Raw genomic sequence first — 23,995 nt, 5'->3', positions numbered from 1 at the left:
CATACCCTAACTCGCTCATGCTCGCTCATTAATCACCCCTAAGCCCAACACACATTTCTCATGCGAAATTTGATAACAGTAATTAACAACTTTTTTTTTACGATTTGAAAATCCTTCCAAAAAGATACAACGACTAATTTTGTGAAAAACAAACTCTTTTGGAGCCTGTTCGTCTGAAAATTTTATACGAAAAAATAAATGAGTTCCTTAGACATTTTCCTGAACTGTTCGACAAACCCTTTTTTTTCCCTCAAAACCTCTCATTATTTTTCCTCAAATTGTTCCATCAAAAGTGATGGGAAAAAAATTATGCACTTAAGACTGAATTTTCATTTTTCCAAATCACTTAGCTTTCATATTTTAATAAAATCTTAAAGGATTTCTTGACCCATAAATGAAGGCTAATTTTTATCAGTGAGAAGGTTTTGCTAATGCAAGGTTTTGTTAATACAATTATTTTTTTTCTTTTAAATTTTTTTTTCTTGAAAGAGATGTATCATATACTATTGTATCCATTTTAGTTATTTAACAAAAGTGATGATTTGTTAAATAAATTTATAGATTATTGAATGCAAATGACATAGTGCATCTATCTCATTAAATACTTATTTATTTAATTATAAAAAATATTTATATTTTATAAAATAATAAGTAATATAAAATATTATTTCATCAATTTGATTTAATTACATTATTAATAATTTTATTATAAAAATAGTTATATTATATCAAACATTTAAAAAAATTTACAATTAATTTTACAATACAACCCAACATTCATTTTAACAAATTTAATTTTCACAATAATTCATGTGCATATTCATGAACATGAGTTCCCGTAAATTAAACAGTAAATTTCCGTACCCGTGCAATCCTATCTCGCAAAATTTCGTGACAAACAAACAGCCCTTACGTTTCTTTGTCTCAACAATTTGCTTCCAGTTGAAATGTTGAATTAAAGCGGTCACATGTGGATCCGTGAACGCATTGACACGTGGCATAGTTGTATGAATGGATCGGAGCACTACAGCTAATAAATTTTTTTCACGGCCGATTCGTTTGGGCCACTCAACGCGTCACTACATGCTCCCTTTGGAGACACGTCGACCTGTTGCATGGCTCCACCAGCCCATGCTCCTAGAATGACCGCGTTGAAAATTTTGAAAGGAATGGAATCACTGTTCTTGCCGAGTTGCCGACTCGCTCCGTGACTTGATATCAATCACGGACAGATCGTTTGTGAGGTTTGTTTTTTTTTTTTTTTGAAAGCTTGACAGAAGCTGTCAAGTGCGTTTGTGAGGTTTGTTGAATGGCACAATTTGCGAATAGGACTCGTGATCAGTGTTATAAATAACAGTATGCGGTCTTCAAACAGATAGGATAATGCTAAATAATTAAACGGTATGTGGCCGATTAATCAGAATTATACAGACAATTTAACGTTTTTATTAAATTTATATATATATATATATATAGAGGTAGGCTAATATACAATCGATTGTTTCTGAGGTTCCGTACAACCAAGTCATTTTCTGATTTTTAAAGTGCAAATGATCGATCCAAACCGTTCATCTTGTTCTCCATATTAATATGTGTTTGGAGACCAAATTTACATTTTTCTGAATTTTTTTACTATTTATTAAGCCACTTTCAAAACCGCTGATCCAACGGTGGCTTAACAAAACAGTAAAACCAGAAGCTACCGTTGGATCAGCGATTTTCAAAGTGGCTTAATAAATAGTAAAAAAATTCAAAAAAATGTAAAATTTGGTCTTCAAGCACATATTAATATGGAGAACAAGATGAACGGTTTGGATCGATCATTTGGACTTTAAAAATCGAAAAATGACTTGGTTGTACGGGACCTCAGGAACAATCGATTGTATATTAGCCTACCTCATATATATATATATATATATATATATATATATATATATATATATATATATATATTATAATTTATTTAACTCACTAAACTTATCAAATAAACTTAATTTAACTTAATTTCATTATTATAACATAACACTACACTTATTTTTTTTAACGCATAAGCACTTTATATGTGTCAGTAACACATTTATTTAATAAAAAAATAAATTTAAGAGGTAAACTTTTTTCAAATACTAATAATATATTATGTGAAAGAAATGAAACATTCCAACATAAAATCACTAAATTTAGTTTATAATAACAACTTAGTTTCATAAATGAATATGTCGTACTAATTGTAGTAATTAGTAAGAAAAATATATGATAAATAAATAGAAGAAGAATTAATCAATTTTAAAGTAAGTAAAAAGAAAAAACATATATAAAAAATATTTAATGTATGTTCAAGCACAGACAAAACTGTAATACATGATTTATAAAACTTATTATCACACACTATCACATAAAAAAAGAAGTCAATGTGACAAAAAAAATTATTGAAATAAATTGGAATAAACGGGAATAAACAGGAATAATCAGCCGATTAAACATTTTCCACTGCAAACATGCCTCCGTTAAGGGTATGCGTGACGGTTTGGCCACCGTCACCAATTAATCTGCCATCACAAGCGTTTTTTTACAACACTGCTCGTGATGAGCCAGATTTAGAATTATTTTTAGAAATCATAAATAAATAAATAAAATTACCAAACCAACTTGATTACTTTATTATTTTGTTTCTTACAAAAATATATAAACCGAGATGCCATTTCGGTCCCAGCCGTTTTCACAGATTTTTTAGAAAAATTGAAAAATTGTGAATATACCTGGGACCAAATTGCCATTTTGGTCCAAAAAAAAAAATTCGGAACTGAAATGACATTTCAATTCTTATAGTTTTTTAAAAAGAAATTAATAATGTTGGTTTCATAAAAAAAAATTTTAATTATGGTATATAAAAAAAAATTCCCAGATTTAGATCTTAGTATAAGATTAAAATTGAATTTTTTAGAATTTTATAAAGAGTTCGACTAGTATAATATATGTGTCATATGATAACTTCGAAATTAATTGGATAGATTTCAACGATGAATTCAAACCGTTCAACCTAATTTATTGTATGAGTGATATATTTACATGAAAAATTTATATATTTTTGAATTATTTTAGTACTAAGTCAAGCAGTCAAAAATGTTGAAAAATAAATATATTAAAATTAACTTAAAATCTCTTATATTTGAACCGCTTGACTTGATACTAAATAAATTCATTTTATATTTCATATTCATATTTCGTTTTATATTTTATATTTACCTTATCTAGTACAGATTATTGTTCAAATTTTATAAAGATATTAACACGAACAATTTTCTTCCAAAAAAAGTTTAGATTTCAATATGAATTCTACACATCATGTTGGACAACTTGATGAAGCATCAATTGAATTATTGAGCCGTAAACATCACATCAGAAGTTTGTTTTGTTTCAAATTTCAATGTAATCCAATAGGGATTAATCAAACAGGTGTGGTCTTGTATTTGCCAATTGGCTGGAAACCTGTAAGGCCATCAATTTGGATCATAAATTGGCACCAAATGTGTCATCTGTTTGGTTCAAAGAAGGAATTAAGAAAGAGATATAGATAGAGTGGGGAAAATGACGTGGCAGAGCCGACTCTGTTACGAAACGGTATAGTTATGGAATGGAATGATACGGAACGGCACGACATGTGTGTTGGTTACATGCCGTGACTTGCGAGTTCTATGCTGTGACTATTTGCGTGTTGTGATCATCTTATAAAAACTTGGCATGGCACGTGGTCACGCGAGTCACGTGTAATTAGAATTGGTAGATCTTGACTAAATAGTGAATCTTAAATAAAATAATATAAATTATGATTAAATGATCACGTGAATCATGTTTTGTCACAACATGTTTAGACACAGCGTGACCATTCCTTGATATTTTGATCACGATACAGCACAAAACCAAAGTCACACTATATTAGTCACAGCATGGCATGTTTTCCACTTTAGATATAGATTTCCACTCTAGATATTGATCATGCCAGTGAGGCAAAAACGTCTGATTTGTATTAATATTCGTGCGCATCTACCGAATTTTTTATTTCTATCCAAAAAAAAAATTGAATTTTAAAAAGTAACCAAACCGGCCATCAATTTTTAAAACTACCCAAACCGGTTCACAGTTAACCGGACCAAATTTCCGGTTAACCGTGAACCGGAACATTTAAAATAGTCCGGTTAACCGTTAACCGGAAATATGGTTTCGGTCCGGTTAACGGTTTAGCGGAAATATTTGGTTCGGTTAGCCATTTAGCGGAAAGAGGTGGTTCGGTTAGCCGGTTAGCGGAAAGAGTGTCCGGTTAACGGTTTAGCGGAAACTTTTTTATATTTTTTTGGCGCGTGGGGGGCGAGAGACGGGGCGTGGACACGTGGGGGGCGAGAGACAGGGAGTGGACGCGTGGAGAGGCATTTTGAATTTTTTTTTTTTTTTTTTGTTTCTTTCATAAACCCAACATTTTGAGTTTGAGAGAGAGGCAGCATTTTGAGTTTGAGAGAGAGCATCGAAGAGTCAGAGACTCAAAGGAGAAGAAGTGAAGATTGTATCAGGTTTTTTTTTTTATTATTTAAATAATGTTAAAATAGTTTATATAATGTTGATTAGATATTGTTTAGAAAGGGTTTAGATTATTTTGAAATATTGTTTCGATTGTTTAGATTATTTAGATTGTTTAGAAATGTTTAGATTGTTTTGAAATGTTGTTTAGATTGTTTAGATTGTTTAGAATTATTTAGAATATTGTTTAAGATTGTTTAGCTTGTTTAGAAATGGTTTAAATTGTTTTGAAATATTGTAATATTGTTTAGATTGTTTAAAGTGGTGCCCGAATATTGTTTAGATTTATTTCAAATATTGTTTAGATTGTTTAGAATTATTTGGAATATTGTTTAAGATTGTTTAGATTGTTTAGAAATGATTTAGATTGTTTTGAAAATGTTGTTTAGATTGTTTAGAATTATTTGGAATATTGTTTAAGATTGTTTAGATTGTTTAGAAATGATTTAGATTGTTTTGAAAATGTTGTTTAGATTGTTTAAAGTGGTGCCCGAATATTGTTTAGATTTATTTGAAATATTGTTTAGATTGTTTAGAATTATTTGGAATATTGTTTAAGATTATTTAGATTGTTTAGAAATGGTTTAGATTGTTTTGAAATGTTGTTTAGATTGTTTATAATTATTTGGAATATTGTTTAAGATTGTTTAGATTGTTTAGAAATGATTTAGATTGTTTTGAAAATGTTGTTTAGATTTTTTAAAGTGGTGCCCGGATATTGTTTAGATTGTTTTGAAATACTGTTTAGATTGTTTAGAAATGGTTTAGTTCAATTTAGAAAATTTCAAAACGGTTTAGAAAATTTTAAAATAGTAGCCCGAATAATTTAGAAAGTTGCAAAATAGTGTAGAATAATTTAGAAAAGTTTCAAAATAGTGTTGAATAAGTTAGGAAGTTCGAAAATAGTGTAGAATAATTTCGAAAATTTTAAAGTTGTACCCGGATAATTTAGAAACTTCAAAAATAGTGTAGAATAATTTAGAAAAGTTTCAAAATGGTGTAAAATAGTTTATAAAATTGCAAATTGGTTACGAAACGATTTAGAAAATTTAGGTAATCTAAATTGGTTTAGAAATAATTAGAAACATCCAAAACGTTTTAGATTAGTTTAAAATTTTTGGAAATAATGAATTAACTTTGAATTATTTTGTAGCATGGCCGACGAAATCAATGATGAAGTACCTATGGCGCGGGATACTTTTAGTGATCTGTTGTGGATACCGCATACCAGTCACAGGGTGTGTCAGGCTTCCGAGGAGGTAAGCAATTACTTATTTCTTTTTTTCTGACTTGTTCAGAAATATCATCTTGTTTTAATTTCTAATTTTTATTTTCGGTAATGTAGAAAAAAGAGGTTATAAACGTGAAGCACTACCGTTGCATGACCGCGTACCACGCTGCATACGCGCCATTCTTGATTTGATTGGGTTTATACCAGATCGCATGCATGCCTCACAAAAAAATCGATGCGGCGCTGATACACGGACTTGTGGAGCGGTGGCGTCCCGAGACACACACCTTTCATCTTCCCTTCGGAGAGATGACAGGTATTAACTTCGAAATCATTTCAAATAAATCTGTTCTTTGTGATAATTTACTGACAATTCAAATGAAGAAATTTATATTTTTTAATTTGATAAATTACAGTTACTTTGGAGGACGTCAGCTGTTTATGGGGTTTGCCCATTATATTTTTTAATTTGATAAATTACAATTACCTTCTTTTTTCTTCTTTTCTTCAGTTCGTATCTCAAACAGCGGTTTTTTTTTTTTCCTTTTCTTCTGTTCGTCTCTCAAACAACAATTTTTTTTTTTTGGTTTCATCTCTCCGTCGGACTGATATTTATAGAGCCGAACCCATACTGTTGGTCCGCTAAACGGTTAACCGAACCAAGGGTTCGCTAAACGGTTAACCGAACCCTTGGTCCGCTAAACCGTTAACCGAACCTAGGGTCCGGTTAACCGTTTAGCGGTTTGGGTAGTTTTAAAATTTGAAATGCGGTTCGGTTCATTTTTGAAATTCAATTTAAATTTTGGATAAAAATAAAAAAATCGGTCTTATTTATAAGAGCTTTGACGTTATTTACATGTGCAAATGTTGATGATTTCAGATAAATATGATCCGACAGCAGATCGATTTTAATATTATGATTTTTTTTTTTACATGTATGACAAAACTAACAGAATTTATTTAAGTAAAAGAGATAAGACTCGAATATATATATATTATTTTTTAAGTTAGTAATTTAAAATACTTACTAACAATTTTATTAATAAAAAAATATTATTTACAACACATTAAGTAACGCATAATTCTAAATCTACTATTTTGTTCTTTTTAATTCCTCTAAATCACCGTGTTCTTCTATTAATATACATCTACACTTTTATTCTCACTATTTTTCTAATCTTCATATTCCCTCTCCACCTCTCTACGACCAGATCTACTCTTTTCTCGCTACAGTTTTAACATATCATCCAGTGTAAAAATGTTTTGAAATAGAAATTGATAACTGATTTCATTTTAGAAAGACAAATTCCAACTAATTACCAAATAAGAGGAATAAAAAAAAAGTGTACATAAATATCTTTTAAGACAAATTCAATTATTTAACTAAATAATAAATATGTAAATAAAAATAATATGTTTAATATTTTTTTATAACAAAAAATATACACTAAATAACAAAAATATATTATTAATTATTGCTCAAATATTATCATATAAAATATCACAAAATAATTTTTATCATCTCTAATTATTAATCAAATATTATTATATAATTTTATTTTATATAATTACTCTAGAGAATAATAAGTACGAAATAGTTTTTATCTATATTCATACTCGTATCTATATCTAATAAGCTTAAAAAAAATATTTTTCATACAAACATGCAGTGCGTGCTGCTACCGTACCATTTTAATTAAATCCGACTGATATGAAATCATGATGATTTTAAATGCGTGTCGATTGAAAATCGGCTAACTTAAAATCCAATCCGAACCGAACCGAGTTGTGTAGATCCGATGCAAACCGAATGACCAGAAATCCAAAAGTAATTTAGTCAAACTAGGGTGGCAACAAGGTGGTTCATCATGAGTTATATTCAACTTGAACTCGTCACGATCTAGTTTGTTGGATTTAACTTAATCTTGTTTTAAGATAAAAATAAATTTTATAAATTTTTTGAACCAACTTGAATTGAGTTGCTTTTGCAAGTTTTATCAATAAGTTTTAAAATAATTATTAAGTTTCACATAAATTCATACAAATTCACAAATTGGTATCTAGATGACCGAGCTAGACTACTACTTGAACTCGTTAATTGAGGATCGAGTTAGGCTCCAGCTCAGTTCAGATCTTAAATAAATGCATCGGATCTGCAGATTATTAAATTTTCCAATTCTTAAATAACGGTAAATTTTAGATAAAGTAAGATCATGCTTTTCAGCTATTCTGAACAGATCGGGATCCTCCTGTACTTTAAATCATATCATGTGAGGTAACAGAATATTTCTACTTAGATCCGGACCGTCTGATTAGAATCTGCACGAATATTAAAGGAATCCGTGCATTAACCGAATTAATCTGGACTCTGATCGGAAGGTCTGGAACTAAACTGAAATATTATAGTGTTTTGAAAAAACCCGGCCGGTCCAAGACCGGACCGGACCAACTGTGGAACCGATCCGGACCGTGGTCAATACCCGGATCGAGAATAAAGAGGATTTTTGCATGGTTTTTGGTGTGTTTTTTCTACTAGACCCAAACTAATTCGGGCGGTTCTAAACTCATCGACCGGACCGGACCGGACCATACAGGATTAAACTCAGACTGGACCGTGCTAAGCTGTGCAAAACAGTGCTAACTCGTGGTCAAAACCGTACTAACTAGTGTTATCCCATGGTCAAACCGTGCTAACCTGTGGTCAAAACCACACTAGACCTTGCCTAAACCATACTATACCGGAGAAAAATCGGACTGGACCGTGGTCAAAACAGCTGGGATTTTTTTGGAGATTGATAATTTCAAATTTTAAAGTTAAAAAAAAATGTTAGACCCGTGGACCAGATCAAATCGAACCATGGAGCGGATCAACTCGTATGGGTCTAGACCATAGTCCTTAGCACGGATTTAAGCTATCCTCTCCAAATTTAGACCATCTAATCTGAACCGATTGAAACCGGAGAGACCCGTGGACCGGAGAGTTTGAATCGGTCCAGACCAGACCTTTTGCAAACACCAGCGGTACATGCGGTTTCGACGACCGTCTAGAAAGATGGATCTGGACCTCTCGGCCTCGTCCATATCTCTGCAATATAAAATTGTACCACATGGGCCCAGTTAAGGCCCGTCTACAAATCTCCCGCTCCAGCCAGGGAAAAATAGAAGCTTCTCGCTTCCTTATCCCTCTTTCCCTCCCTCCTTTCCAGAGGCTCCCCTCTTCTCCCACCAAGCAACGGTTACAATTCTAAACAACATATATCAACGGTTACAATTCTCCATGATCACTGCCGGAGCTCAACCAACGCTCCTTGCTGGCTTGCCTTTCAACCCTCTCTCTCTCCCTCTGAGCTTCTCCCAGCGGAGTCTTCCGATTTCCCTCTCTTTTGGTTCCAAGCGGGGTAGGATTCTGAGATGGATCGTGAGAGCAGACGGGAACCAGTCTATGATTCCTCTACAATCAGAGAATGGGAGGAGAATATCTCGGGATGATGATGCGCGCCCGCTGTTTGATATAAATCTGGCGGTGGTTCTGGCCGGGTTCGCATTTGAGGCCTACAACAGCCCTCCTGTCAGTGCCTCATTCATGCTAGAGAAATAATATTATGAAATGAGAATGAATATGCTATTGGATTGTGTTATCATAAGGGTTGATTTTTGCTGACTTATCTGATCTGATCCAGAGAGCTTCTGTTTTGGTGCCTCCTGGATCAGGTTGGATCAGGTCAGGTGTGAAAACTAAAAGGGCCACTTCTTTTATTAATTATTCCAAGGAATTATGGCAAATTGTGGTCTTCCATTTGTATGAACCATTGTTTTCTGAAATTTATTTTATGCATACCGTACTCTGCATAAACATGTTTTTGTGGGAGCTTAATTACATATATGTACACAGTACTAATTCATGTATGCTAACAGTCTGGATTATGTAAACATAGACTTGTAGACATGCCTGAATGGGAAACATAATATTCATTGAATATTTTCTTCCAGGAAAAGATCGGATGGCGTGAAATTGATACAGTTGACTGCCAGACGGTGTTTCTCTCTGAGTAAGTCTCAAAAGATATCATGGATTATCGTTGGTTCTATATTTAGTTCCAATATTGATGTTTGACATTGACCCGTTTGACAAACTGTGAAGTTGTTCATAAATCTTTACTGAACTTCAATGCTAGATTTACAGGGAATTTCTTCGTGAAGTTTATGATGGACAGCTGTTTATAAAGATAAAGAAAGGTGTTAGTCTTCCCATAATGGATCCATGGGTATGGATTTTGCTTTTGCAACACTGATAGGAACTTATGTCACAAAAAATTGTTCCCTATTTTATTTTCCTTTAATTTAGAGTTCAAAACATTTTTTTTTCGGGAATTTAGTTCAGAAGGTTTTACTGCTGAATCCTGAAGCTTTAATTTATGAGAAGTACACATCATCACGATAAAAATAAGTGTATTTAATTCCATAAGAAAGCATGTCATCATAAGATAAAACAACAATATCTATACTAATGAGGAATGTAGTATATCATTTGTGTCATTCAAAAAGTGTGATATCTTAAAATCTTCATCCCATGATATAAAATGTCAGATGTATTCTTCAATCAAAATTTCTAGGGAACAAGTGACCCATATGTAGTTCTACAAATAGAAGATACAGTAGCGAAGAGCAAGATTAAATGGGCGTAAGAGTCTTCACTTATCTTATGCAGACGTTATTTTTATTTATTATTATTATTATTATTATTTGAACAAGGCCAGAGCACATTATCTTCGATACAAGCTATCAAACTAAATTGGCTCATCTTTTGTCCTTAAGGGGCTGGAACCTACCTGTTTGAATGGTTTATGATTTCTTTTATATTTACAAAAAAGTGTGTGTTGCCAAGCATAAAATTTACACCTATCTCTTTGCTATTATGGAACGACTTAGAACTAAAATGAAAGACATTTATTTTTATTTTGTGAATGCAGGACCAAGGAGCCAGTATGGAATGAAGACTTTACCTTAAATATCAACAAATTGAGAACAAATATTTTACAGGTGTAATTCTTGTAACAATTAAATTCTTGACTTTCCCTTTTATGCATGTATTTTAAAGGACAAAAAAAACAATTTCAGGTTGAAGTTTGGGATGCGAATCTTGTGACCCCACACAAGCTTATGGGGAAAGCCATGGTGAATTTGGAATTACTTTGTGATGGTGAGTGTATTATTTCTAACTTTTTTTTTTTTAAGAAACATTTATCAAGAACTCAAGTACTTGAAAAATAATAAACTAGTAAATTCCTTGAATGTATCTAATATATTTAGTCTGTTTGTATTTGATATATCAGGAGAAGTGCATGAGCTTGCAGTTGAGCTGGAGGGTAATCCAGGTGGCGGCACAATCCAATTAGAGGTAAATATTTTCTTTATTTGTTAGAGAATTTCATGTTAGCTGAATTTAATTTTATTTAATTTAATATATCAGGTGAAATATAAGACCTATGATGAAATTGAAAGAGACAAACAATGGTGGCAACTTCCTTTCATATCTGATTTCATCTCAAAAAGCAGCTTAGGGGCTGCTTTAAAAACGGTGCTCGGCTCTGATGCCATAAATGCGAGCCAATTTGTGCAGTCTGCATTCGGCCAGCTCAATTCTTTAGCATATACGTACCTTCCCAAGCCCACAAAATCTGAAGATTCTGATAAAGTTGAAAATGTTGATAAAATGGATGCCACAGTGGAAGTTAATGAAAAAACTGATGAAATCAAGGATGTTGAGAAATCTAATAAAACTGAGATTTTGGTGGAAAGTTCTTCAGCACAATCAGATGAAGACTTTTGGAAATCATTTAGTGGGATTTTAGGACAAATGGCAAACCAACGGCTTGGATTAACTCTTCCCGAGTTCAAGATGGGTTATGGATTTGACTTGCTTAACACACTAAGCATGCAGTCACTCCAGAATGCTCAGAAGGAGTATGTGGAATCAGGACTTGCCAGCCATGAAATTTTAGAAAATAAAGAAGAAAATAAAGAAGGCAAGAAAGACAATGAGAATAGAGAGGCAGACCAGAGTGGAGAAAACAAGGAGAGTAATGAGCAAATTAAAAAAATGGACACTGGCCCTCCTCCATTTCTAGATATTAAAAAGGTGTCGTCAGATGTGATCAGTCAGACTGAGACTATACTTGGAACATTGATGGTTCTCACCATGAGCCTTTCTAAATTAAAAAAGGAGGATAAACATGAAGAAAGAAAACCAGAAGAAATGCTTACAGATGGTAAAAGTAATGTTGGAGAACTTGAAGAAAATGGTTTGGATTCTAAAAGGGCTGAAGATGAACTTGAAGAAATTGGTTTGGATTCTAAAAGGGCCGAAGAGATGAGGCAGCTGTTTTCCAAGGCTGAGAGTGCAATGGAGGCATGGGCCATGCTTGCCATGTCACTTGGCCGTTCCAGTTTTATTAAATCAGATTTTGAGAAGATTTGTTTTCTTGACAATATTTCCACTGATACCCAGGCAAGTTATACTTAATTTTTAAAATTTGATTCTTGTATGGATGTTACTGGAAGTTCTAAAATGTAGTCATATTTCTGATGGGATGATGTTTCCTAAACATGTTTATACTGGATAAGAGACCTTCACTTTAATTGTTGATAGTTTGTATTGCGCTAGTTGGTTTGCTACCAGTAATATTCCTTTGGTTGATAGTTTGAACTAACAGATCATAAGAAAATGCAGGTTGCAATTTGGCGTGATTCTTCCAGGAGGAGACTAGTTGTAGCTTTTAGAGGAACTGAACAGGTTAGCCAAAATTTAAAGAAACCTTTTATTGTCACATCATGATGCTTGAATTGAAAACTAATCGACTTCCCGATATCTTTCAGACAAAGTGGAAGGATTTGCAAACTGATCTTTTGCTTCTGCCAAAAAGGCATGCCTAATATTCTTGATTTCAAGGGCTCTTTTTATTTCAATGTACTAACTTAAAGGAATAAAAATGAAAAGATTTTACATTGTTTAAGAATTTTAATGCAGGTTAAACCCTGAAAGACTTGGTGGAGATGCTAATGAACAAGTCCTGGTAAAATTTTGAGTCTATAGTAAATGAATAATTTCAAAGAGGAAGTATGTGGTGCTACCTTACTATAGCCTTTAGTTACCACTGATATCAGTTCTGAATTTGGGGTGTCCTTGTTTAGATCCAGTATAAATTTTTCTAGTTCAAGCTGTCAAGCGTTCAATTTCTATACCCATCTCCTATTGATCCATTATCCAGTCATCATAATCAGTTCCCTCTCCACTCCTTTGCTCATTTGTCTGGCATCCTGGTATCGTCTCTTCAAAAGACAAAACAACACAAATAAAGAAGGAATTCCTTGGAGCTAGCAGAAAAAACAAGAGCACATGAGATTTTCTTCTATACTACATTTTTTTTATTGAAGTATGATGATCTATTTGGTACAATTTGCTTGTGTCGTCTGGCTAGATGAGATGTGAAAGTAATACTAATAAAGATTAAAAATATAATTGTTTTATAGAGGGGAAGGAGCTAGATTAAGAAAGAAATTCAGGTAAAGGTTTTTATCTGGTACTTGGGAGAGGAGGAGAGGGCCTCCTAAATAAAAACAAGATAAAACCACCAAACTGATCTTTTTTGCCTTGTATAATGAGGAAGCTTAGTGGATACGAATTTCAACCCTTCATTTTTTTTTTTTTTTTTCCTTTTTTAGATTTAGGGGCATTGGATAGGACACTGCAACAAATACCCCTCTAGTTTTAGAAGTATATCATAACCTGTCTTTTCTGTATTTTTCTTGTGGGTGTTAGGTTCACAGTGGATTTTTGGACGCATATGACTCTGTCAGGAATCGCATCATTACTCTCCTTAAATTTTCCATAGGATATTGGTAAGTACATTAATTTGCTCACAGTTCATAGTTAAAAACTCGCCGAACCAATTTATGATTCACTGGCCTTTATTTAGGTTTAGCTATTTAGTTAAACAATTAGCAAGCTTAGCCAATACAAAAGCAGAGAAAAGACGTACTTTTGGTCAGCTTTTTCTTTCTAATTGTTCAGTGATTGTTGCGGAGTTGTAGAGATACCAAAGTGGCAGGTCTATATCACAGGGCATAGTTTAGGCGGTGCCTTGTCTACACTGCTTGCACTTGAGCTCTCATCTAGCCAGATGGCCAGGTAAACTAAATCTTATTGAAGAGTTTAGTATTTCATCTTTTTGTTATTGTCTTACTTCCAATAGAAGATATATATAACTTAATTTCAAATGGATATAGGGATGGTGTAGTCTCGGTTACAATGTACAACTTTGGATCTCCTAGAGTTGGAAATAGGAGATTTGCTGAGGTTTACAATGCGGTAATTATTCGTTATATATTAAGCTTGCAGATAAAACCATACGTAGGAAATTACAGAAATGGTCACAAATACCAATGCAACATATTTTGTATTGTTTATGTTCTTTGTTTGATCTGTTTTTGAGCAGAAAGTAAAAGATAGCTGGAGAATAGTAAATCACAGAGATATAATTCCAACAGTACCCCGACTAATGGGTTACTGCCATGTGGCAAAACCCTTGTATCTTTCTACTGGAAATGTCAAAGAAACTCTGGTGCGTATCTACTGTATATTCTTTCAATTAAAACTGATTCATGCCCCTGAAAACTATCAATATCATGTACAACCCTCCAAAATGAGAATATTTCTTCCCGAATAAAAATTGTATATGTAGCCCACCTTTCTAAGTAGTGACAAGGGAGGGGGCAGTTTAGGCATCTAATCAAGAAAAGTTGGGAGCGATTTTGTACATGTTCATGTTTTTGACCTATATTTTCTAGGATTAAATGTAAAATTGTATTTTATTTTTTTTAAATGAATTTTAACTAGTAACTAGTAACTTGTGAATTTGTGTTACTATCAATTTATTCAGTGTTGATTCTATTGCAGCAAAACAAAGAAATACTAGTGGATGGATCTCAAGGTGATGTGATAGGAGAATCCACACCTGATGCGCTTCTTAGTGAATTTGTAAGCCCATGAGTATTGATAGATTAATTGCTAAGTATGGTTTCATATGGAAGCTAATTAAACTCTGATGTAATCAGATGAAAGGGGAGAAACAATTAGTGGAGAAAATTCTACAAACCGAGATAAATCTTCTCCTCTCTCTTCGAGATGGATCTGCTCTTATGCAACACATGGAAGATTTTTACTATGTCACACTTCTAGAGGTTTGATATTTCTTATTTTCTGTGCACGGTGACTGAAATGTTGATCCGTACCATATCACTTAGAAACTCTTTGCCTATTGGCCATAGTACCACTATTTCTACATAAATAAATAATAATGGTATAGTTTCAACTAATTCAGTGTCCATTTCATCATTTGCAGAGCGTAAGGTCAAATTACCGCGCACAGTGAACGATAAATCTAATGATTGTTGATGCTGATTACTCATACTTAGCTCGATATAACAATGAGAAAAATACAAATTTCAGAAAGTTAGAATGTGTACATATACTTTGCACATTCCCTGTTGGGAAACTGCTTACGAAAAGTTATTATGATAGACAATAGTTTACAATGGCCTCTCATAATTATGAGAGTTCTTTTATGTACCTTTCACTTTAATTTTAGAAACTTTTTTTTTTCATTTTTCCTTGTTAAAATCAACTGTCAGGCAAATTGGCATTGCTATTTTAAAACTGCTACAGTCCTTGTGATCGTTCTTCTCCCAGCTTATTTTTTTATTTAGTTTCAGGTTAATGTTCTCATGAATATTTTGATTTGATTTGTTATTAGCGAATTTAAGTTTGATCCAGTTTGCTTCTCATCTTGTTGCAAGCGAAAGATGGAATTACTTTTCGACTTTTGTGCTCATTATTAGAAAATGAAATTCGTTGCAAGAAGAATATGAAATTCTTTCTTGACATATAATCTCTGTGTAGGTAATAGTTTCAAATTGACAAAAAAAAATTAAGAACAATCTGTTAACTAGCTGAGTTAGCTCGGCTTGTTCTGATATGATTATTTGGTTTGATTCAGACTCAGCTAGTTGACTGTAACATAACTATCGAAATAGCTGGGTTTATCTCATTTGTATATAGTACCAAAGACGTGTCTGACAGCAAATTATCTGGATTTAGTAATTTACCCATTTAGCAAATTATGAGGGGTTTTTTTTTTTTTTTGTGAAAGAAAGATGGAGATCAATTCTTCAAACTTTATACTCGTGTTTTTCTTTTTTGAAGTTAGATGGTATTACACTACTAACATTTGTATTAAAGAAAAAAAATATTTACAAAATCATCTCATTCTATTATGTTACATCATATAAATTAAAAATAGTTATCAACAAGAATAGAAAAATAGTTCTCATACCCATGTTATTACAACAATTGATTTTTTTTTATTCGGTTTCGAATTCATGACTTTTCACATCAGAGACTATATGTCTTTGTCATTAGACTAAAGATTAGTTCTTAGTATTACGAAATTGTACACAAAATATCTTTCAAAATAATTATACGGAGAAATGACTTCAAAAATAATAAAATTACACTTTTACAAAAATAAAATACTAACATGTTAATTTATGCCATCGGCGAAGAAAAGAACCAAAATTAAAAGACTAAAATCGACTCAGACCATTTTCTAATTTTCTAAAAATGGGCTTTCATGTATATATATAGATTTGGATAAAAAGAAATAAGAACACCATTGTAGCCTTGTTTAGCATTTCTTTAATAACAAAGAAGCTATTTATATTTCAAAGAGAAAATTAGTAGGTTTGATTAAGAATTTTGAAATGGAGAGCAGGAGACTTCTGACTACGACGAAGAAATCCTACTTGATATGCTATCCGGCAATCAGCCCTCTCCGGTTAGATTTTTTTTTTTTTTTTTCTGTTTTGTAAAAGTGGGATTTAAAATCATCGATTTTATTGTAACCGATTTGTTGGAGGTAGGTAATAGGTACCATGTTGTTGGTACCAGTGTTGTAAAAAACTTCCGTTTAGGCCGATTAATCAGATGATTAGTTGTTGGTACGTGGAGATCAAATTGTTATGGATTTTTTTAACTAGTCAACTGATTATTTTCGATTATGGTCAATTATTTCCGACTAATCGCTTGACGGTATCATATCTGTCCAACAACCGCATACTTTTATTTACAAGATTGGTTGGTGCCTAACTCTTGTATTACATCTCCTATATAAGCACAGATAAAACATATGCCTAACATGATAAATAATACAAAGCAACATAAAATACAGCAAGTGGAGAATCATTTTTTGATCTAGTGGCAAAGGTAATATTTTTCGTGTAAAAAGTCGCAGATTCAAAATCTTAAAAAGATATTTTTTTGTGAATATTAAATATATAGTTGAGTGACTTGACCTCCAATCTTTACTTAAAACAAAAGTTTGCAAACCATTAAATACATTAAAATGAAAACAATTTTTGAAGTATAGTTGCAATAAGTACAAGTCTTTGATCTTTGATCTGAGTAAGAGGGTTCAAAATATGAAAGAGGAGATAATTCTTTCTAGATATTAAAATAGAATTTGAAAAGGTAGATATATATCTTTCTATCTCTAAAAAAAAAAAATCTAATTATCTAATTTTGACTTAATTTTGTACATATCCAAGCAAAAAAAGCTCTCTTCTACATGCCTGAGCTTTCCTCGTCTTCCACAACTTGAATCGGTACGTCTTGATATCACACGGCGGTATTAAAATGGGTTTTAAAAAAAGACTCGTCACCTTTTATTTTACACCAAAAAAAAGGTTAAAACAGTAATTCTAGAGCATATTATCTTTACAGATTTTTTTTTTTTTAAAACATGGAAAGAACTATCCAACATTATTTTTGAAAAAGACTATCCAACATTATAATGACATTTTCGCCTTTGTTTTATATACTTTTAATAGTTTTAAATATATATCTTTTTTCAGTTTATTATCTTGGAATCTCTTTTACCGAAATTTTTATTTATAAAAACAAAAAAACAAAACACCTTAAATTATAAGAAATCTCACATTTACACGGATTGCCAAGCCAATTTGCAGGCTCATCCATGGGGGACGCAGATTAGTTTGGAGGTCCCTCAAAACTTAAACATATTTAATATGACAGTGCATTTTTTTTATTTTTAGGGGGGCAACCAAGCAAGGGCGGACATAGGATTTCTGTCAGGAAGGGGCAAGAATCGGATTCAAATAACTTATAGGGTTCAAATCCATTAACTATCGGATACTACATAAAAAACAATCAACATAATAAAAAATAATATAAATAACATACTTTTACATAATAAAAAGAACAAAATAATATCATTTTACATATTAAAAAACAACCCGTAAACTTATAAATTTTATATAAAAATAACACAATTTTTCATTAACAATACTTTTGAACTGGTCTGGCGAGATTTTCAGTTCTAGAGAAGAGCAAAAGAATTTTCAGGGAGGACCAAAGTGATACTGAACTCGTATTTTTTCACTGAATTTCAAAATCCTGAGGGGGGCGGTTGTCCCCCTTTGGCTCAAGGTGGGTCTGCCCCTACTGCCAAGTCAATATGCACCCTCGCCTCTCCTCTATCAATGGAGTCACAGGTTGGTTTGAGGGCCTAGATGTGGAATTCTCTCAAAATCAGAGTGGTTTGATTTTTTATTATTATTATTATTATGGTATAAATAAAAATTTCGGTTGTAGGCTAGCAGGCATTCAAGCAGCAAATTGCACAGAAAAGGAGCAGCATGGGATCTGAATTCCTGGAGAAGAGAAAGAGAGACTGAGAGTCCACCAACTCCAATAATACAAATTGATGGCGATGATGATTCGGATAGTAATTGTAGCGATTCATTTCCTGAACCCAATTATATTCCTCAAGTATTAAACTTGATTAATTTGTTCAATTCGTTTGAAGATGACTTCGACGATTCCGATATCTAAGAATTAGGTTTTTGTTAGTTTGATCTTTTTAAGATTTAATGCATGGTAAGGAACTGTGTATGAAATTTATCTGATTAATTGGCTATTGGATTTGCTCAGTTTATTGGCTATTTTCTTATAAAGTATATTGCATTTAAAGGAAATGATTTAGAGGAATTTTGATAGTAGATTATGAATATAATAATTAAATAGATATCAATTCTTGTAATCGAACGGCTCAGATTAATTATTCATATCCCGTGATTTTTATTGATAGGAAAATTGAAAAACAAAATATTAAAAACGAGAATGGGTCCGTGAAAATTTTAAAAACAGGAAGGGGTACACGGTCCATGGCGTCCCTCAGGGACGCCATGCCAAATTCAAGTCCGACAGAAAAAAAAAATATATATATATATTTGAAAAACCAAGGACGCCATGCTATATTTATTCCTCATGGGACACCATGCCATTTTTAGTCCCCATGAGACGCCATGCCCCAATTAGATCCCTTTACCCTCTTCCATTCAGTAAAACTCAAAAAGTAGATAAATAAAATGAACTAATTTTCTTTAATACAAAAATTGTATGGAAATCATAATGGAACAAAGTAAAGAATTTGGACTGAGAAAACTTTCTATCCTCAAGTACAACTAACCAATCTATTATCACATATTTTCATAAGTTCTTTACTCATGATTTTCTATGAATTGGTCGTCCGAATTGCCGATTTTTTTATTTTTATCCAAAATTTAAATTAAATTTCAAAACTTAACCGGTTTGATTGTCATTTTCTAATTCTACCCAAACCGGTTAACCGTTAACCGGACCAAATTTCCGGTTAACGGTTAACCGGACCCTTTGAAATGGTTCGGTTTACCGTTAACCGGACCCAAACCATGGGTCCGGTTAACGATTAACCGGACCCAAACCATGGGTCCGGTTAACGATTAACCGGATTTGTTGGTCCGCTTAACCGTTAACCGAACCGAATTTTTTTTTTTTTTTTTTTTTTTTTTTTTTTTAAAACAGAAAATTTAAAAAAAAAAATTTCTATTGAAAATAAACATGAAAATTCGTATTTAGATTTATCAAATTTACACCAAAAATTTCCATGTATATTTTCAATAGAAAAATAAAAAAATTTTAATAAATCTAAATACGAATTTTCATGTATATTTTCAATAGAAAAATAAAAAAATTTAAAATTTTCTGTTTTAAAAAAAAGTAAAAAAAAAAAAATTGGTAACCGTATATTATTTATGTATATGTATATGTGTATGTATGTGTATGTGTATGTGTATTTTTCTATAATTTTAAATAGAAATTTTTGGTGTAAATTTGATAAATCTAAATACGAATTTTCATGTTTATTTTCAATAGAAATTTTCATGGTGGTTTTCAATACGAATTTGATAAATCTAAATACGAATATTTAATAAATCTAAATATGTAAATTTTTGGTGGAAATTTTTGGTGTAAATTTGATAAATCTAAATACGAATTTTCATGTTTATTTTCAATAGAAATTTTTTTTTTAATTTTCTGTTTAAAAAAAAAAAAAAAAAAAAAAAAAAAAAAAAAAAAAATTCGGTTCGGTTAACGGTTAAGCGGACCAACAAATCCGGTTAATCGTTAACCGGACCCATGGTTTGGGTCCGGTTAACGGTAAACCGAACCATTTCAAAGGGTCCGGTTAACCGTTAACCGGAAATTTGGTCCGGTTAACGGTTAACCGGTTTGGGTAGAATTAGAAAATGACAATCAAACCGGTTAAGTTTTGAAATTTAATTTAAATTTTGGATAAAAATAAAAAAATCGGTCCGAATTGCATATACCTATAAACTTATATCCTTAGAAAATATTGGTAATCGAATACGTCTTCTTTTTATCCATGCAAAATATGAAAATGAGAGGATTTAAGGGACCTAATGGGGGCATGGCGTCCCATGGGGATTAAAAATGGCATGGCGTCCCTGGTTTTTCAAAAAAAAAAAAAAAATTCGTCGGACTTGAATTTGGCATGGTGTCTCTCAAGGACGCCATGAGCCGTGTACCCTTTCCTGTTTTTAAAATTTTCACGAACCCATTCTCGTTTTTAATATTTTGTTTTTCAATTTTTCTATCAATAAAAATCACGGATTCATAACATATGAAGGATTTTAATAAAATTGCAGTCAATTGTGGTATTTATTTGCACTAATCAATTAATTGTATTTTACATTTATAAAGTAGTTTACGGTAATCAACAACAACAATCAAGCCTTTACAACCCTAATTTAAAAACAATCAATATGTTCATATACTTATCTGATACAAGATGATCAATATGTTCAGGTAGGAAAAAGACGTTGAATGGTGATCAATTGTTCTTGTTTAAAAGCAATACAAGTAAAAAAAAAAATTTCAATTCTTATTACTGTGCTAATTAACTGCTGCATACAATATATACCTTTAATTTTTTATTTTCCCTTTCTATTAGTGTTTTCTGTGTAATGTTACTATATACTCGTGATAAAAATTGCTGATTTTGGTACAATTTAATTTGGAGAGATGGAGGATACTTAGACTATGCCGAATTTTTTATTAATATCCAAGTTTAATATTAAATTTCAAAAAATACCTGCCAGACCATCATTTTTCGAAATGTACCCTTTCCGGAAAAAAATTTTCCGGAAACAGCCCCTATTTCCGGAAAAAAAATTTCTGGAAACCGGCTAAATCCGGAAAAAAATTTTCCGGAAACTGTCTCTGTTTCCGGAAAAAAAATTTCCGGTTTCCGAATCCGGAAAATTTTTTTCCGGAAATAGACGGAATTTCCGGAAATGCATTGAATTTAGTTTATAAATTCGCAGAGTGTCGTCGCTTTCACATCACCCGCTTTCTCACAGTAAGTTTTAATTTATTTATAATTTAAATTTAATTAATATTTCTAATTTAATTTATTTATATTTTACATTTAAGTAATTTATAATTTTAATTTCATTAATTTATAATTTTAATTTCATTTATTTATAATTTAAATTTAATTTATTTGTAATTTAAATTTATTTTATTTATAATTTAAATTTAGAAGTATTTAATTTGTAATTATTTAAATATGTAACTATTTAATTTAAAATTATTTAAATTCTGAATATTGTCATATTAATTGAAAAAAATAAAAAATGGTGCAGAATAAATTTAAAAGTTTTATTAATTCTAAAATAATTTTATTAATTCTGAAATGATTTAGAATTGTTTTAGGAACTTTTTGCTTTTCGGATTCCTTACGGAGCTCTAACAGTCAGATCGACCGGTTTTCGATTGAGGTAATTTTAATTTAATTTAATTTATAATTAATTACTTCATTCCAAAAAAAAAATTTATTTTTTATAATATTGTCCAGAAAATTTAGAATTATTTACAACCTTCCAAAATGGTTTATAATAATTTAAAAAATTCCAATATAGTTTAGAATGTTGCCCTATTAATTTATGAAATTCCAAAATAGTGTAGAATAATTATTGAAAATTGTCTAGAATATTTTTACCAATGGCAACACAATTTTTAATTAATTATATGTTGTTATTTTTGAAATTGCCAGACCAATCGAAATTAAAAATGACAACTATTTGTGCGAAAATTTATACTGGAGGGGAAATCCAATATAATGATGACGGGGTCTATTACAGTACCCGAGCTAAATACTCATTACCGCTAACCGTGAACCACAATTTTGATTATCTTCAGAATGAGATTTATAAATTTGTTGGGTACAATGCTAGTCAAGCAAATCTGGAAATTCAAGCCAGGTTTAATATGTCCACCGATGGACAACGTGACTATCAATTAGTACCGGTAATGGACCAACAATCATTCGAAATGATTTTAGGAATTGTGTCGTCTTTTTCACAAAGGTTCAAGATTATGGAGTTATATGTAGAATTGGAACCGAACTGTACCAGTCAGAATCCTGTGGAACCCGACCAAATACCAGTTAGATCCCAACCTAGCACCGGTCGGTACTCTGTGGATGTAAGAATGAGACCCGGACCCAGTACCGGTAGCAACTCTGTGGATCAACCAGTTATATCCCGACCCAGTAGCAGTCAGAATCATGTGGATCAAGACCCAATACCAGTTAGATCCCGACCTAGTACCGGTCGGCACTCTGTGGATATACCAATGAGATCCCGACCCAGTTCCAGTGCGGTCCGGAGACATGTACGCGATTATTCGCATGTACCTGTGGATGCAATTGATTCTGATAGTTTGGCGAGTGGAGATGAGATGCTCTCCGGTGAGTCGTCGGGTTCCGATGATGATATCGGACAGCCCAATCAGTCACAACCACAGTCCCGTCAATCACAGTACCCGATTACTGGTCGGGAAAATATGACACATCCGGTTGACAGTTTCAATGACATATCCGGTTTTCGGCCTGCGGATGTTGATTTTTTCGGCAGCTCAAAAAAATGACAGATAATCCATTGGCTAAAGGTGTATTTTATGAGTCGAAAACGGCTCTAAAGATAGCAATCAATGAGTTTCATCTTGAAAATAATTGTGAGTGCAGGGTTATTAGGAGCGAACCTAGACGTTACGAGGTGGGGTGCAGAGATGCTTTTTGTAAATTTAAGGTGTCCGCAAAGCAGAACGGTCTTTCAGAATCTTGGATTATTACCAAACAAGCACTTTCCCATACGTGCACAGTATCGGCAACACGTACTGATCATTGTCAGCTTACAACAGAGATGGTTGCCCTTGCAATTGATAAGACCATTAGAAGGGACGTGTGCTCTTCTATAAATCATATTCGAGATATCGTCATGATGAAATATGATAAGGTAACCCCCAAGTACAACAAATTATGGAGAGGCCGTGAGTTTGCTATTGCAAATCTAAGGTAAATTAATCGAACAATTTTCTATATTACTAAGGTAATTTTCTACACCATTTGGTATTTTCTAAATTATTCTAGACTATGTTGGTATTTTTTAAATTATTCTACACCATTTCGGTAATTTCTAAACAATTATAGACTATTTCGGTATTTTCTAAATTATTCTACACTATTTTGGTATTTTCTAAATTATTCTACACTATTTGGGTATTTTTCTAAATTATTCTACACTATTTGGGTATTTTTCTAAATTATTCTACACTTTTTCGGTATTTTTCTAAATTATTCTACACCATTTTGGTATTTTTTAAATTATTCTACACCATTTCGGTAATTTCTAAACAATTCTAGACTATTTCGGTAT

At 32.1% G+C, this 23,995-nt stretch overlaps 1 protein-coding gene across 7 annotated transcripts; it reads left to right on the top strand.

Moving 5' to 3' along the window:
- The first annotated feature begins 8,951 nt into the window (after positions 1–8,951).
- On the top strand, positions 8,952–15,535 carry LOC144561700 (putative triglyceride lipase). 7 transcript variants are annotated; one of them, XM_078310761.1, is made up of 19 exons: positions 9,287–9,368; positions 9,791–9,849; positions 9,976–10,065; positions 10,414–10,481; positions 10,616–10,670; positions 10,771–10,840; positions 10,919–11,000; positions 11,134–11,198; positions 11,271–12,308; positions 12,531–12,593; positions 12,677–12,723; positions 12,828–12,873; positions 13,620–13,699; positions 13,872–13,988; positions 14,087–14,168; positions 14,293–14,421; positions 14,757–14,837; positions 14,915–15,040; positions 15,204–15,535. In XM_078310761.1, the coding sequence occupies exons 5-19, from the start codon at positions 10,645–10,647 to the stop codon at positions 15,252–15,254; spliced, it is 2,103 nt and encodes a 700-aa protein (XP_078166887.1). In that variant the 5' UTR covers positions 9,287–9,368; positions 9,791–9,849; positions 9,976–10,065; positions 10,414–10,481; positions 10,616–10,644; the 3' UTR covers positions 15,255–15,535. The 7 variants fall into 7 exon arrangements, with proteins under 7 accessions (XP_078166882.1, XP_078166881.1, XP_078166884.1 ...); XM_078310762.1 differs by having other exon boundaries at positions 10,388–10,481; XM_078310756.1 differs by lacking the exon at positions 10,616–10,670 and having other exon boundaries at positions 8,952–9,368; positions 9,984–10,065; positions 14,296–14,421; positions 15,202–15,535.
- The last annotated feature ends 8,460 nt before the right edge of the window (positions 15,536–23,995 follow it).

This window comes from Carex rostrata, chromosome 11 (genome assembly GCF_964058835.1).
Source record: "Carex rostrata chromosome 11, lpCarRost1.2, whole genome shotgun sequence".
NCBI lineage: Eukaryota > Viridiplantae > Streptophyta > Magnoliopsida > Poales > Cyperaceae > Carex > Carex rostrata.
Note: the sequence above shows the minus strand (reverse complement) of the source record. Positions and strands in the feature narration are given on the sequence as shown.

What these genes read in the sequence shown, in the direction of transcription:
- LOC144561700 (XM_078310755.1), top strand. Translation starts at nt 9,078, where the DNA reads ATGATCACTGCCGGAGCTCAACCAACGCTCCTTGCTGGCTTGCCTTTC. An exon ending in TGAGAACAAATATTTTACAG is followed by an intron (nt 10,841 to 10,918) that starts GTGTAATTCTTG and finishes AAACAATTTCAG; the next exon opens with GTTGAAGTTTGGGATGCGAA. An exon ending in TCATCTAGCCAGATGGCCAG is followed by an intron (nt 13,989 to 14,086) that starts GTAAACTAAATC and finishes AAATGGATATAG; the next exon opens with GGATGGTGTAGTCTCGGTTA.